The sequence below is a fragment of the Alexandromys fortis genome, unplaced genomic scaffold (genome assembly GCF_014885135.2).
Source record: "Alexandromys fortis isolate MF-2015 unplaced genomic scaffold, M_Fortis_MF-2015_v1.1 scaffold_134, whole genome shotgun sequence".
Taxonomy (NCBI): Eukaryota; Metazoa; Chordata; class Mammalia; order Rodentia; family Cricetidae; genus Alexandromys; species Alexandromys fortis.
The window spans coordinates 3,225,894-3,241,949 of NW_026068007.1; the positions used below are offsets into that span (position 1 = coordinate 3,225,894).

General features: G+C 46.3%; 1 protein-coding gene across 3 annotated transcripts in view; it reads left to right on the forward strand.

The window, feature by feature from the left end:
- Sash1 (SAM and SH3 domain containing 1) overlaps positions 1 to 16,056 on the forward strand; it is a 226,196-nt gene that overhangs the window by 44,007 nt on the left and 166,133 nt on the right. Inside the window, exon 1 of one of the 3 annotated variants that reach the window (XM_050161630.1) lies at positions 11,373 to 12,211. The exons of 1 other annotated variant lie outside the window; for it this stretch is intronic. In XM_050161630.1, the coding sequence (XP_050017587.1) occupies positions 12,059 to 12,211 (153 nt within the window). In that variant the 5' untranslated portion in view covers positions 11,373 to 12,058. Of the gene's footprint in view, positions 1 to 11,372; positions 12,212 to 16,056 lie in introns of those variants that run through there. One more of the 3 variants, XM_050161631.1, reaches the window with a different exon arrangement.

Genomic DNA, 16,056 nt, shown 5'->3' on the forward strand with positions numbered 1-16,056 from the left:
AGTCTTTTGAAACAAGCGTAGTAAAAGGAATATCACACCTGTCCTTTAAAAAAAATTTTTTTTATTGAGCCAACACCCGTTTTTAACAGAATGCTGTGTGTAACCTGGGACTTTAAAAAGGGAAACTATTCATTGCAGAGATAGCTGGCTGTGTAAAGTGCCTGCTGGGAAATCACAGGGACCCCAGCTTGATTCCCAGAACCCAGGAGGAAGAAAAGTCAGGTGTGGTGCATGCTTGTGATGCCACTGCTTGGGAGGCTGAGACATGGGGTTCCCTGGGGCTCAATGGCCAGCAGCCTTGCCTCCTTGACAAGTTTCAAGCCAGTGACAGACTCTGTCTCAACAACAGTAAGGTAGAGAGCAGAAGAGAGGGTCCAACAGCTAAGAACTCTTACAGAGAACATTTGTTTGGACCCCAGCACACTCATGGAGGTGCTCATAACAGCCTGAACTCTAATTCCAGGGCATCAACCATCCACCTTTGGCCTCTGCAGATTCCCACATGTACATACGGCACATACATTCAGGGTTTACAGGTGGACGGTGCCTGAAGGGAACCAAAACGGTTCCTCTTCCTCAAAACAAGAAGTGGAATTCTTTTTTTTTAATATTTATTTATTTATTATGTATACCATATTCTGTCTGTGTGCATGTCTGCAGCCATGGTTTACAGATGGTTGTGAGCCACCGTGTGGTTGCCGGGAATTGAACTCAGGACCTTTGGAAGAGCAGGCAATGCTCTTAACCACTGAGCCATCTCTCCAGCCCAAGAAGTGGAATTCTTACCCCATGGACCATACCACTGTGGCACCTCAAGGGCACAAAGTAGCGGCTTTAACCAGATATTTTTTAATTGAATGGGAAATTCTCCCCCCAGCAACCATGTTTAAGTATCAGAGAAGCCAAGTAGGCATTCTCATCAAGTTTATATAATAGACAAGATTGATGAGCCAGTTTGGATGGTGGATGCTTTCCAGCTGTGCTTTTAAGTCTTTGCAGAACTTGGAAACGCCCCCACAGTCTTGGTATCTCATTAGCACATTTTTTTTTACATTCTCAAAAAGTGTAAGTAAAAAGATAAGTAGCCAGGAACACACTTCTAAATATCATTCTCCAAATCTTTATCTTTCTGCTTGTGTAAGATCCCTCTCACACAATTTCACAGCTCTCCCTGGGGCAAACCATTTCCATCTAGATTTTTTTTAAATTTATATTGAGTTGGACTTTTTAGGTTTTTTTTTTTAAAATAGAGTATGATCAGTTTTAGTTGCCCACATTTTTGGATTTTTGGTTATCATAGGTACCGTTAGACGGCCCACTAGAATCCTGCTTCCTTCCAGCAACGTCTGCTTCTGAATGTATTACTTTTGAATGGCTGTGACCAAAGATCTGGCAAAGACAAGGGAGGAGGCTTTACTGCGACCTAAAGTTTTCAAAGGGTCATGGTCCACCACAATATGGCAGGCCAGTGCGGACTGGGAATGGAAGCATCCAGGCTCACATGTAAAAGAACCAGTTAGCAAAGGAAAAACGAGAAGCCCTTCCTCTTGTGGGCGTCATGTAATAAACCGCTGGCTCAAAGAAGGTCTGCACCTTCCAAAGGAGAGGCAGGTGCCATGTAAATATCCTATACAGAGCTTTACATCTGTGGCTTGAGGCAATAAAGTTTAGGCCTTTTTCTTGACCTCACTGGTCCACTTACACTCTTGGGACTTTTTTCTTTTTCTTTCTTCACAAACACTATCTCTATCTATCTACCTATTGTCTGTCTGTCTATCTCTCTATTATCTATCTATCTATCTATCTATCTATCTATCTATCTATCTATCTATCCATCTAACTATCCATCTATCATTTATCTGTCTTCTATCAATCTATCATCTGTCTATCTATCTTTTATCTCTATTATCTATCTATCTATCTATCTATCTATCTATCTATCTATCATCTATCTATCTATCATTTATCTATCTGTCTTCTATCAATCTATCGTTTATCATCTATCTATCTTTTCTAACCACGTGTCCTTGGTGTGATCCCTTGTTGTGGGATACAAGAGCCGGGAATCAGGAGCCCTCTGAACTCAGATCTGTAGTCTAGCACTAAGCATGCTCTTCCTTTCTCTCTGTTTTGGAAACTGGCCAAAAGTCCAAGTTTGCTTTCTCTGAAATTCTGAACTTTCTCCCTGTTTCTCTGAAGCCTCCACCTCCCTTCCACATAGCACCTACTGACTTTTGATCCATAGCTGAATATTCCAGTTTTCTTAACCTTTAACTCAAAAGGCATGACTGTCTCGCTTTTCTTCTGCCTCCACAGCACTCCCCAAAGCTGCCTGGATTCACGGATTACCTACCCTGCTGTCTCTCTCAAATTCTGGAGAAATTGCTCTTGAGCTTCCTTCTGAGTCTATTGTAAATCTTTTATTGTTGAAATTAAGAACCCAAATGGGACCACCACATTCCTGGGTAGCAGAAGCAGGGAAGGCCTGACAGAGCTGATGCCAGTGGGAGTGTGCGACACTCTGCACTGGGAGGCAGGCAGGATACAAGAACTGGATGCAGAAAACAGGGGTGGGCATGACCTCCAAAGACCTGCCTCTAGTGATCAGTTTGCATCAGCCAAGTTCTACCTTCTGAAGGATCCACAGCCTTCAAAATAGTGTCACAACCTGGGAACTCGGGGTTTAAGTGAACCTGTGGAGAAATATTTCCGATTCAAAGCCCAACTCTATATAATGTGCCAGTTCAGAATTTCACAGCTCAGAACTACATATGACTTTAAGAATTTCCCAGGCTGCCTGGGCATGATGGCATACATTTGTCATTCTGGTACCCAAGGGGCTGAAGCATAAAGACCCATGTTTGAGGCTAGCTCAGGGAGCAGAGTGAATGCTGACTTTAAAATAAAGTGACCTAAAATACATTTATCTTTAAATTGTGTGTATGTGTGCATCTATGTGTGGGTATGTGCATGTGTGGTGTGTGCACATGGTGTGCAGGTGCCTGGGTAGGCCAGAGGTACCAGCTCACTTGGAGCTATAAAACACTATCCAGCATGGGTACTCAGGTCCTCTGCAAGGGCTGTACCTGCTCTTAACTGCTGAGCCATCTTTCCAGGCCCAGGAGTGTGATTTTTGTTCTTGTCGTTTTATTTGTTTCTCGAGATAGAGTCTCACCAGATATCTCCAGTTTGCCCGGACCTTAATGTTTGGGCCAGCCGGTCTAGAACTCACAGATCTGCCTGCCTTTGCCTCCCGAGTGCTGGGATTAAAGGCGTGCTCTACCACACACAGCTAGGAGTGTGATCTTAGGTTTGGAAGGAAATAGCTGTGATGTTACTGTTGCATCTGATAGAGTCGTTTGTCGGCAGAATCTTGCTATTTCCATAGCTCCACCCCCAGATGAAGACCTGTAACTAACTGGTCAGGGAGGTATTGTTGCTCACCAGAGCAGAGGAGCAGAAGATGAGTCACAGCTAAAAGCACTGGCTGTTCTTGCGAGGATCCAAGTGTTATTCCCAGTACAGCAGACCCAGAGAGGCTCACAATGTCCTATAACTCCAGCGCCAGGGCACCTGTCACCCTCTTTTGGTTTCTGCAGGCACTCACATGCAGATGCATTCACAAGCATGTGCGCTCACAAGAACACACACACACTAACTAAATAATAAATACACTTGAAAAGTAAAGAGATTTCAGAGGAACATAGTGCCTCCGTTCTTGCTTTATTCATCTTCCCCCTTAACCTCTTTTAACAGTATTCACTTAAAGAAATATTTTCAAATTATTGTTTTATGTATATAGGTGTTTTGCCTGCATGTATGTCTGTGCACCATTTGCGTGCCTGGTGCTTATGGAGGCCAGAAGAGGGTGGCAGATCCTGTTTGTTGGAACTGGAGCTACTGATGGTTGTGAGCCATCATGTAGGTGCTGGGACTCAAACCCTGGTCCTTTGGAAGAGCAGGCTTTGCTCTTAACTGCTGAGCCATCTCTTCTGCCCACGTCTTCATTTTGTTTTCATTTCCCTTTACCTTGGTCTCAGATCATTTTTCGTGCCTCCCAAGTATTCCTTGACGAAGGGGACTTACAAGACAAGCAAACAAAAGCGAAACAAGCACTGCTTTTGCAGGAGTTGAGATCGCCTTCCAGGCATTTGTGAGGAAAAAAAAAATACTGGAAAGTTTTGTTAGAGGGAAAACATTTTAGCCTGCAAGCCTCCCCTTGAATTTGGTTCCCCAAGGCATTGTGGAATGCCCCATTGGGGAGTGCCAGAGATGAGACATTGCTGATGAGTGGCAAAAGTTAGGCTTATCTGTTTTCATTGCTCAGTCTCAGTGCCAAGCAAAAACTGGACTATTTATCATCTTTCAGATTTAATATATGCTATTAGCAGGAAATGTGTTCTTTAAAACAACTATTTAAGTACAACTTTGTTCCCCAAACACGTCCCATTCCTGCAGAGAGTCTATTTTAATGTAAATACTTAATCATCTGCCCTTTGAAACCAAATATACTAGGTGTGGTAGCAGGTAAGCAAGTGATCCTCGCCAAGAAAGGCGGACGATTGCAAGCTGGAGATCAACCTGAGCTAAGAGAGTTTAAGGTTCGCCTGGGCTGCATAATAAGACTGTGCTTCTCGCCCAAAACAAACAAAACAAAACAAAAAACAAAACAAAGCAAAACAGCCATCACCCAATCAACTCTCCTGAAGGATATTGTCAAATAAGCAATTCCATTTTTTCCCCTCCCTTTCCCCTTTTCCCTCTCTCCTCTGCTTTCTTCTCTCCCCGCCCCCACCTATTTTCAGGCAAGGTCTTTTTTTGTTTGTTTTTGTTTTTTTAATTTATTTATTTCTTTTTTAATTTATTTATTTCTTTATTAATTAATTAAAGATTTCTGTCTCTTCCCCACCGCCACCTCCCCTTTCCCTCCCCCTCCCCCAATCAAGTCCCCCTCCCTCATCAGCCCAAAGAGCAATCAGGGTTCCCTGTCCTGTGGGAAGTCCAAGGACCACCCACCTCCATCCAGGTCTAGTAAGGTGAGCATCCAAACTGCCTAGGCTCCCACAAAACCAATAGGTGCAGTAGGATCAAAAACCTATTGCCACTGTTCTTGAGGTCTCAGTAGTCCTCATTGTCCGCTATGTTCAGCGAGACCGGTTTTAACCCAGGCTTTTTCAGACCCAGGCCAGCTGGCCTTGGTGAGTTCCCGATAGAACATCACCATTGTCTCAGTGTGTGGGTACCCCCCTCGCGGTCCTGAGTTCCTTGCTCGTGCTCTCTCTCCTTATGATCCTGATTTGGACCTTGAGATTTCAGTCCGGTGCACCAATGTGGGTCTCTGTCTCTGTCTCCTTTCATCGCCTGATGAAGGTTAATATTCAGGAGGAAGCCTATATGATTTTCTTTGGGTTCTCCTTCTTATTTAGCATCTCTAAAAACCCGAATTATAGGCTCAATGTCCTTTATTTATGGCTAGAAACCAAATATGAGTGAGTACATCCCATGTTCCTCTTTTTGGGTCTGGCTTACCTCACTCAGGATAGTCTTAATGAAGTGCAATTGAATTTCTGGTCCTTATGACCTCGCCTCTCAAGTCCTGGGGATTATAGGTGTGTAAAACTACAGTTGCTCACTTATGTCCTAAGATCTTCTTTAATCAGTGAATTTGTTGTTGTTGGTTGTTGTTGTTTTAGTTTGGTTTTTGGTTTTCCACACAGGGTTTCTCGGTGTTACTTTGGATCCTGTCCTTGAACTTGCTCTGTAGACCAGGTTGACCTCACAGAGATCCACTTGCCTCTGCCTCTGGTATTATAGGCGTACACCAACAAGGCCGGGCTAATCTGTGAATTTTTAAAGTTACATATTTGTTTGTGAGGACACACACCATTTTGGAGGTAGGAAGGCAACTACTGGCTCGGGTATAATATTTTTGTTTTTGTTTTATTTTTCCGGGAGAGGACTTTTCTGTGTAGCCCTGACTATCCTGGAACTTGCTCTGTAGACCAGGTTGGTCACAGAATCAGAGGTTTTTGTCCAGAGTGCTGGGATTCAGGGAACGTGCCACACTTCTGGTCTAAAGTTGAAACCTAGTCTGTTAAAACTTCCTCACCTGTGCCATCCCTTTCCTCATTCCTACTTGCCCAGAGTGTGCTAGGCTGTCAGTCCAGCCCACAACACTATCCCCTGGGGATTGGAATCTACAGATTGCTGGACCAAGGCTTGAGGGTGCATGCAGCCCTTTCATCCCAGCACTGGGAGGCAGAGGCAGGAGGGCTGGTCTGTGAACTCAAGGTCAGTCTGTTCCACACAGAGATAGGGAGCTCCAAGCCAGCCAGGTCTACTTAATGAGACCCTGTCTCAAAGTAAAAAGAAACCCAAACCAACACCAAGAACAAGGTCAATTTGATCAATTTGAGCCTGATTCAGGTCAGCAGAACTCATATGGAGAGCTGGTTCAGGGGTTGAAGTGCTTGCGGTATATAAAAAAAAAATTTTAAAAATTATTAGAAAGAAAAAAAAGAGTGCTTGCGGTGCTGAGTTCAGTTCTCACACACAGACAGTCATCTGGGAACTGTTGTGTATATGTCTGATCCCAGCACCTCAGAGTACAGAGACTGGAGGGTCACTGGGTTTGCTGGCTGCCTGACTATCTGAAAAACAAAGCAAAAAAACAAAACAAAACCAAACAAAAAAACAAAAACAAAAAAAAAATGAGCCTCAGGTTCCAGGAGAGACCCAGCCTTAAGGAATTAGGCTGAAAGTATACCTGCAGGCATGTTTAACTCTCCCACTCTCCATACAGGTGCACATGTACACACACACAACACACACACACACACACACACACACGCACGCACACATGCACACACATAAGAGCTGAGTGGACATCCTCAATGGGTGAAGGGAAATCCTAAGTGCCATTTTAGAAAGGTCAAAGTTTATGAGATGCATTTTATTTTTATTGTCCTCGTCGTGAAAACTGAAGAGGAATAGGGCTCAGTGTGAAGGGCTGGGTTTGCTCTTCAGCACAGAAAACAATGAACAACCAACCAACCAAACACCAAAAAAGACAATCAGAACAACAGAGAGGACAAACAGAAGGTGACGGGAGAGTCCTCAGGACCACACCTGCCAGAGGTGTGACTCAGGGACCACATTCCAGGGCTACGAATGACTTCTTGTGACCCAAGATCTTTAGGATCTTTCGGTATGATGAACAAGGAAACTCAGATCCAGCCTCGCAGGATGAGTGGGTGGGGAAGGACTGGGAAAGGGGTCAAGGTTCTACCATGTAAAGATTCTTGCATAATCACCAATAACCTCAGAAAAAAAGATGGAATTTCCTTCTCTTACACAGGAGGTAAATAATTTGCCAAATGTTTTTAAACCTAACTTTCTCTCATTCCTAATATTTGTGCTTTCCGGGTTGGGGATTTAGCTCAGTGGGAGAGCACTTACTAGCAAGTACAAAGTCCTTGGTTCCATCCTCAGCTCTGAGGGTGGGTGTGGGGGTGTGGGGTGGGGTGTGGGTGGTGACGACACCAAAATATTATTTGGTAAAACCGCACGTTCACCGCCACACACTAGTCTAGTTACTTTTCTTGTGTTGTTAGAATGAGTTACTCAGACTGCATCTAGAATCCTAACTACCTTGCAGCTTCTGGAGGAGTGGCCTGAAAATTTGTCACCCTGACCCACAGAAAGAGCAAGTACAGAACAAGATAGTATAAATATATATGTGTAGTCCCGTGGTACAGGTGACACAGTATGACAGCAGTTTCCACTGACCTTACTGAGATGACTACATTCTCACAGTTTTCAGGTCGCTTGGTGCAGTAAATATTTATCACACCAGGTGTAATGGTAAAACCAAAACAGGTCCCCAAGTGGCAGCAGCAGGCAACCAGCCACGAGGGGCAGTGGGTCCCATGCAAGGAGCCACATGGTGGGTGAGAGGCAGAAACAGATAGGCACACCATGCAGAGAAAGTGGGTTATGAAGGGGAAAGGAGGAAAGGAGAGAAGGGAGAAGAGCAGAGAGAGAGAGAGAGAGAGAGAGAGAGAGAGAGAGAGAGAGAGAGAGAGAGAGAAACAGAGAGAGACGGAGGAGAGGTAGAGGAGAGAAGAAGAGACGCTACTTCTTTGGGAGAGACTGAAAGAAAGGAGCTCAGGTTGGAAGCTGAAGAAAGACCTGCTTTCCTTTGTTGGGCGAGTGGAGAGGCTTGTCTCTTAAAGGGACAGTACAGATCATTACAACCAGGGCCACCCTTTGCTACATAGTGAGCTCTCTCAAAGTCAGCCGAGGATACTGTCTTAGTTACTATTCTATTGTTGCGAAGAGACACCGTGGCCATGGAATCTCATAAAAGAAAGCATTTAATTGGGGCTTGCTTACTGTTTCAGAGGTCTAGTCCATTTTCACGATGGTGTGAGTCATGGCATAGCATGGGGCAGTAGCTGAGAGCTAACATCCTGGTCTACAGGCAGAGAGAGAGAGAGAGAGAGAGAAAGAAAGAGAAAGAGAGACTGGGCCTGGCTTGGGCTTTTGAAATCTTGAAACCCACCCCCAGTGCCACAACTTCTCCAACAAGACCACACCTACTATAACAAGGCCTCAACTCCTAATCCTTCTAATCCACTCAAATAGTACCGCACCATGGTAAGTAAGTATTCAAATATATGAGCCTATAGGGCCATTCTTTTTCAAACCACCCCAGATGTATAATATCAACAAATAAATAAAACCTTTGTCAAGATGCACGGAATTGATTTCCAGGTTCCAGTGAGCTGGAAGAGAGCCTGAGTGGGAAGGAAAATGTGGAGGAGGTGGGATCTTAGTATGTCCCCTCAAGAGTCTGTACTTGCCTTACCTTGGCGAGGTATGTGGGAATCAAACAGACACCATTGTGGGTGGAAGAGGAAGGGGGGGGTGATGGTGGTTCTTTGATAAGGGAAGGGAGGTGTCAAAAAGCCTGAGCAGGAATTTGTAGGAGAAAAGATTCAATTTTAGGGTAGTAATCAACTAGATTTTCAGTTAATTTATGGAAGCTGATTAGGAAAGGGGTTCAACTTGTTTGTTTGTTTGTTTGTTTGTTTGTTTAGCAAGACAGTGGTTCACATAGCCAAAGCCAGTCTTGAACTCCCAATCTTTCTGTCTGTGCGGGATATATAGGCTCAAGCCATTACAAACACAGAGGGAGACAGATTTACACACACACACACACACACACACACACACACACACACCCCACACTTCTGTTTCTGTTTTTAAATGCTCAAAATTATCTATGTTCTAGAAGTAGAGAGGCCACTAGGCAGTATGGCAAAAACACAATTTGCCACTATCCACATAGGTATTAGCCCTCCCCCACAATGCTGTTCATCTCACTTCCTCAGTCAGGTTTAGGGGAGGGGCCAGCAAACTTACTGTGGAGGAGATTAAAGGGTAGGTAGCCATAAGTGCCAAGTGCCAGCTAGGGTTCTGTCATTGATGCCATCTTTTGTGTTACAGTGCAACCTTACTATCTTTAGGTGACCCGGAAACACACAAGCCTCTGTGGGTGGCAATTAGCTTGGCTTGGCCTTGCCTTCTATTGGATAGGGAAACTGCAGCATTGAAAGGTCCATGTTTGTCCCCAGGTCATCTGAGTCAAGAGGAGAAAGACCCCTGTCTGGTATCTGTGATGGCCCCCATCTTTGTCCTAGCCCCCAGTCCTACTTGCACAACTCACTTGCCAGGTTTTTATGTAGCAAACGGGCTGCATAGGGCTCTAAGTTTCCTGAAGTCAAAATTCTAAAATATCCCCGTCAAGTCATGGGTGAAGGCTACTTTCCTCTGCTAGCCATTTCTTTGTTTTGATGTCTTTAATAGACAAGACCAATTCTTTTAAAACTCACATTTCTTAGTGAAGCTTGTTTGGCTCTCAGCACCAAACAGCACCAGAGAAGCCTGAACCACCTGGGCTTAACTGCATCAGCCCAGAGAAACATCAGACCCAGTGATTCAGGGTCTAGGGCTCTTCAATTAAAACACAGAAAAAATTGGGGGGAAGGATAGTAAAATCTTTGTTTGTGTGTATTGTGTATATGTGTATTATGTGTGTATGTATATGTGTGTGTTGTGTGTGTATGTATGTGTTGTGTGTATATGTGTGTTGTGTAAGTGTGTGTGTGTGTGTATACTCATGCACATACCTTTGAAAGTCAGGGGTTGATGTCAGGTGACTTTCTCTACCACTCACCACCTTATTTTATTTTATTTGAGACTTGTTCTTTTACTGAACCTGGAGTTCATGAGCTGTCTGGACTTGCTGGCCACCAAAGTCACAAGAATTCTGCTGTCCCTCCATCCCAGTCCTGGGATTATAGGCCCATATGGCTAGTCTAGGTTTTTACTTGATTTTGGGGATTTGAAATCAGGTCCTCACTTTCAAAGCAAGCACTTTACCCCACCACTCCTCCGCTCTCCAACCATCTCTCCTGGCCACTTCTTTTTTTGAGTTCGTCAATGAGAGCTATTCGCCCATTGCACAGATTGGTGTTCTCAAGGCCGAGAGGATACAGAGGACATGCTTAACTGCTTCCATCTATCTAAGCTGAGAAAGAAAAGGAGAAACTGTAAAATTGTTCTGTCCCTGGGGTCCCCCGCTTCATCCCCTGTCCACCCCAACTCTTTAACCCAAGTCTGCAATAAGGGACAGATATCCTTGTATTTCTTTAGTTTCACAAAATGTCATCTCTTAGGAAAAATTCTCTGAGTGGAGAAAAAGAAAATGGGGGTGGGGGCTTTTTCCTTTTAAAAACACACTGGCCTGGAGTGTGCATGGGCTGAACGGCCATAAAATTAACCTTTAATTTTTTTTTTTTTTTTTTTTTTTTTGGTTTTTCGAGATAGGGTTTCTCTGTGGTTTTGGAGCCTGTCCTGGAACTAGCTCTTGTAGATCAGGCTGGTCTCGAACTCACAGAGATCCGTCAGCCTCTGCCTCCCGAGTGCTCGGATTAAAGGCGTGTGCCACCACCGCCCGGCTTAACCTTTAATTTTGAACATACCCCTTGCCTGTGTTTTTCATATAAAAAACCCTTTTCGTGTAAAAACCAAAACAAACAAACAAACAAAAAAAACCCCCTTACAACCCAAAGATGGTCTCCCCTAATTACCCGAAAACCCTGTAAGTTGAACAGCACCGTGGCCACTTGGGAGCCAAAATGTCCCCACTCTTCCAAGGACCCAAACAATGGCTCGTGCCCAGGCAAGCTTCGTCACACTCTGTTTTCCAAGAAGCCTGGGCCGACAGACAGGGCTGTGATTGCATGGGTTGTTCGACTTGCCCAAGGGCGAGGTGTGGGTTGTCACCATACTAACCCCTCGTTTAAGCGAGCAGCTTAAAGATTAACTTTCGGCTGTTTCTGTGGAGGAAGGCGCGAAGTGAATGGCGCGATTGGGGACTTGTGCGGGGTCCGGGGCCCGCGGCGCTGCTGCGCTTTCAACAGGCGATTTGTTGGCTGGGCTGGGGCTCATTTCCACGCAAAGCGCCTGACATCAGAGCACCTTTTGTTGCTAAAAGCTTTCTTGAGCCTGGAGGGGAGGGAGTCATGTGGAGTTGGAAGAGCTCATTCCGAAGAGAGGGGTCCGGGACTGGCTAGCCCGTGTTCACAGGCGCCTCTGTCCACTGTCCGGCCCTGCGCAGACTCTCCAGTAGAGGCGAGTCGCGTGCCGCCCGGAGCCGGTCCCCATCGCAGGACACAGATCCTGTGCCGTGGGGGCTCCTAGCTCCCTCGCCCTACGAGCTCCCCGCCGCAGCCAGTGGTGCCGACTCTGCTCCAGCTACCCTGTTGCTGCGCCCCGCCCGGCTAGGAAAAGTTTCTGGAGTTGTCAATTGCGGTCGCTGCGAATCGAGGTGCAGAGTCCTGGCAGTGGGGCTCGTACCCGGCGCAGCCTGGGGCATGCGACGCGGGGGCGCGGCCCGGTGACGCCGCGGGCGGGACATTGCGCCCCGGCGGCCGACGCGCGGCTGTGGGCCGTGGGTAGCGCGGGGACCCGGACGCACGGGGACGCGGTCATGGAGGAGGACGCGGGAGCTGCTGGCCCGGCGCCGGCGCCGGAGCCGGAGCCCGAGCCCGAACCCGAGGTGGAAGCCGCGCAGGAACCTGAGCCGGAGGCCGGCACCTCCGAGGCGTTCTCCCGCCTCTGGACGGACGTGATGGGCATCCTGGTGAGCTACCTGGGGAAGAGTGCTCGGAAAGCGGGGCTCGCCCCTCACCCGTCCGTTGAGGGGGACCCTTTCTTCTCCCCGCTGTCTTCTCTTGATATAAGACTTCAAACTGTAATTAAAAAATATTTTAAAATAAATAACCACCCACCGGTTACATCAGTGGCGGCTTTTGAACAATCGGCTGTAGTCAGGGACACCTGCTTAGAAAAGTTGGCGTGGAAAAAGCCAGAAAGAGTAGATGTAAATACTACTTGTAAATATTTGGCGGGTGGACTCCTCATGGCCTCACGGCAGTGATGTTTATCCGCACAGGGCTTGTCGTGTGCCCACGAGAGGAAAACAACCATTTCCTTAGGCAGAACTACCACAGTGTTTACTCGCTCAGACCGCGGCTCTGCCAGTTTGTAGAATCACAGGGTATTTGTTTTATTTGTTTGGGACTGAAAACAATAGGCGGTATATTGCTGAGTGTGTTGATAAGAGGTTTTGAACTGCCCCGGGACTGAAGGCGCCCATGGAAATCAATTTAATTCTGGAAAGCAGTTTTTATACCCCGGAGATGAAGTTTAGTAGCAGGTTTGCATGGATAGGGCTTTTACACACAGACGTCTTAACCCATGTGAGGATTTCCGATGGCCAGATGTGTAGGTCGTCCGAAAACCCTCGGACGTTTACTCTGAGGTACTCATTTTCTCACAGGAGTAGGCGTTTTTTTAGCCGCGTCTCTGTGGCAACAGTACAGCGTGTAGTTTTCACCTACGTGGAAAGGTGTATGCCTGGTTCAAATCCCTGGTCTCCAACTGGCTGCGATTACCTTGGCCAGGTCATTCACCCCTTGTGAGTGTCCATCTCATCAGCTCAAACACTGGGTAAGAAGTCTTGCTTCTTGGATTTTATGAGATGCACCGGGCGGATGTGTATGAAGCGCTCAACTACCGCCTGATGAATAAATAGTAGATGTTCAATGACTTCAGCTCAGTTTATTTATTTATTTTTTTCCCTGCACCTCGAGCCTGTCTCTCATCTTTCTGGACACCTTGAAGTTGAGCGTGTCCCATTTTTCTGGGTTAAAGATTTCTACCTGAGCTTTAGACTATATAATAAAAGACACATTTCCCTATGGTAGAATATTTAAGGACGCAGCACACTGTGTACATACGCCATAAAAATTTTGGATTTAAAATCCGTCGCATTTTCTAAGCCTTTCAGATGTATAAGATGCTCGGTTGGAATTCCAGGAAAACCAGTGAGCATTTTAAATTGGTGACCGAGAGTCTTGCCCAGAAGCTGCTCTGTGAATTTTCCGGCTCTGAGAAGACAGGTTTTGATAGCATCACAGCGCATCTTTCAGGAGGGTGTGGGCTGGGTGTGCGTGGGACGGGGGTTCCTGGCAAAAATGCAAGCTGTACTGAGTGCCGTAAGGGGAGGAGGATTGGCAGGTGGTACTTTCTGAATATTTGTTTTCCTTAGGCTGGCAGATTCCGGCACTGTTGAGTTAGTTGTAGCAGAGTGTTCTTTGGCTGAGTTAAAGATGGGGTGGGGCACTAGTGGATCAAACCTGTTACTCAAAGAGCAAATGCATGCAGGAGGAAAGAAAATAGGTGCTCCCACCCGGCTTAGAGCTGAGTGTGACGCCGGGAGAGAGAAGGTCACTGTAGCCCAAACATTGTTTTCCTATCCCTTGTGCAGTCTTGGTTTTCTTTGGGACAGAACTTGGGCATTTCTTAGTAAACTGCAGGAAGAGACACCTGACTGCCTTGTTTTATACATTTGTAGTGGGGAGGTCCCATGTTAAAAGGCAGGATCTCACTACCAATAGAGAACTGTCCTCCAAGGGTGCATGAACAACTACCTCTTTCGGGAATATATGAAGACACAGAGGTGACATTTGGGTTGCTCCCTTCTTGCAGAAGCACGAGGCACAGTTTCCTTCATTTTGTGTTTATAATTGTGGGATTCTACAGTCATCTAAAGGGTCCAACCAATGGCGTGTACCTTGCTGGTGACAATGTCTGAGCTGACCCCTTGCCTGTCAGTCAGCCTAGTAGGCAGGCAATAGCCATTTTTAGGTAGAAGAGCAGGATCTCATCTCTGACAGTGCCCCCCCCCTCCCACTTCTCTAACGTGGGCTAGGCCGAGGGTGAGGGTGGAATTTATTAGTTCTACCCTAGGGAAGGCTGTGGTGCAGGGTTATTAGTGAATTAATTAGTTATAATTCAGTAAACAAGGCATGAAGACTCAAGTTCACTAAAACACATTTTGCTTACAAATTAATTCAGTTAAGCAGCAAATAGTTACTTTTCAGATAATTGTTAACAAAATACTTAGAGAATACTAAAACAGTCTAAAGCATGGAAATAAAGCAATGACCGAGCACATAAACACTAGTAAGTCAACACAGAGTAGTGAATGAAGAGAGGCTGACTCATGGGAGGCTCTGCGGTGAAGGGCTGACCGGGCTCAGTATCTGAGATCGGTCTTCAGTCTGCATTGCCTGTGATTAACTGGTGTGTAGCACGTCGTTTGTCAAGTCAGAAAAGAGGCATGTACTTTTTTAAATACAGAAGTACCATTAAAATGTATCTCCCTTATAGCAGGAGTACTTATGAGGGTGCTGATGAATTCTGTCCCAGCTAAAGCTACCAACTGGGGCCATTTCATCAGGCCAACCAAAATCCGGGTGCTTCCAAGGTAACGGCAAGTTGTGAAATGTTTGTGAGCCCTGAGCAATCAGGCTCGGTGTCCTTGTGAAACTGGCCGTTCTTTTAGATAGCCCTACAGTGTGGCCAGGCCTAGATTTCTCAAAGCGTGACACCTTCCTGCCTGCCCACAAGTGCAGAATTAGAGTCCAGTGTGGTTGTTTTCTCTTTACCATTTCTCTACCCCTAGTTTTCTGGTTGGGGATAGTACTTATTTTTTTTCCAGAGTGAGAATTGCCACGTTTATTTAGATATGGTTAGATAGGAAAAGTTTTTTTTTTTTTTGTCTTTCCCAGGACTGATTATCTTTATGGCAAGTTCAGCTTTGGCCTCCAGTAGCCCAGGGCCTCTCAAGCTGAGCCAGGCCTCCATGGCTGCTGACTGGGAAGAAGTGTAGTAAGTGCTTATTGTTCCAGGGACCCTGTGAGACACTCCCACCCCCACCCGAGAGGCTTCCTCTTTTCCCTCTGGCCTCCGTAGTTTGTCCTCAGTTCCCAGCGCTCCCAGTAGATGCCCACTGTGGGGAAAGCGCCTCAGAATTCTAGAAAACTGTACTGTAGGCTTGAGTCCTCAGAGCTATTGTATCCAGCTGTCCGGCTGTTTACGCCAGTTCTGAAATAAAGCAGAACCTCAAAACCTAAATGAAGGAAGAAGGAAAACAAACGGAAGAATGCGTCCTTTTGTCAGGCCGAGTGTGGGGGAGGAGAGATGCTAGCGAGGTCCTGAGGGGGTCTTTAGCACGCCGACTCCTTGGAGAACAGTTAATTTACAGGTACCCTGGGGAGGTGTCTCCAGTGACGGCCTATCAATGAATGATCTAATTAAATTTACACATTGGAATTTGAGAGTCTGGGGCTGGGGGTGTGGTTCAGTGGGTAATGCGCTTGCCTAGCAGGCAGGGAGAAGTGCTACTTCACTCCGGGGTGGTGGCACACACGTGTGGTCCCAGCGCTGCCCTGGAGGCCGGGGCAGGAAAATCAGAAGCTCAAGGTCATCCTCAGCTAGGGTGACTGAGACAAGACCGGAGAAGGAGTGGGGGTGGGGAGGTCAAGGTGAGGGTGGTGATTTGCTCCAGGTTTGCCGTGCAGGGCTATAAACAAAACAAAACAAAAGAAAACAGGCATTCAGAGCTGTGGGGGAGGGTTG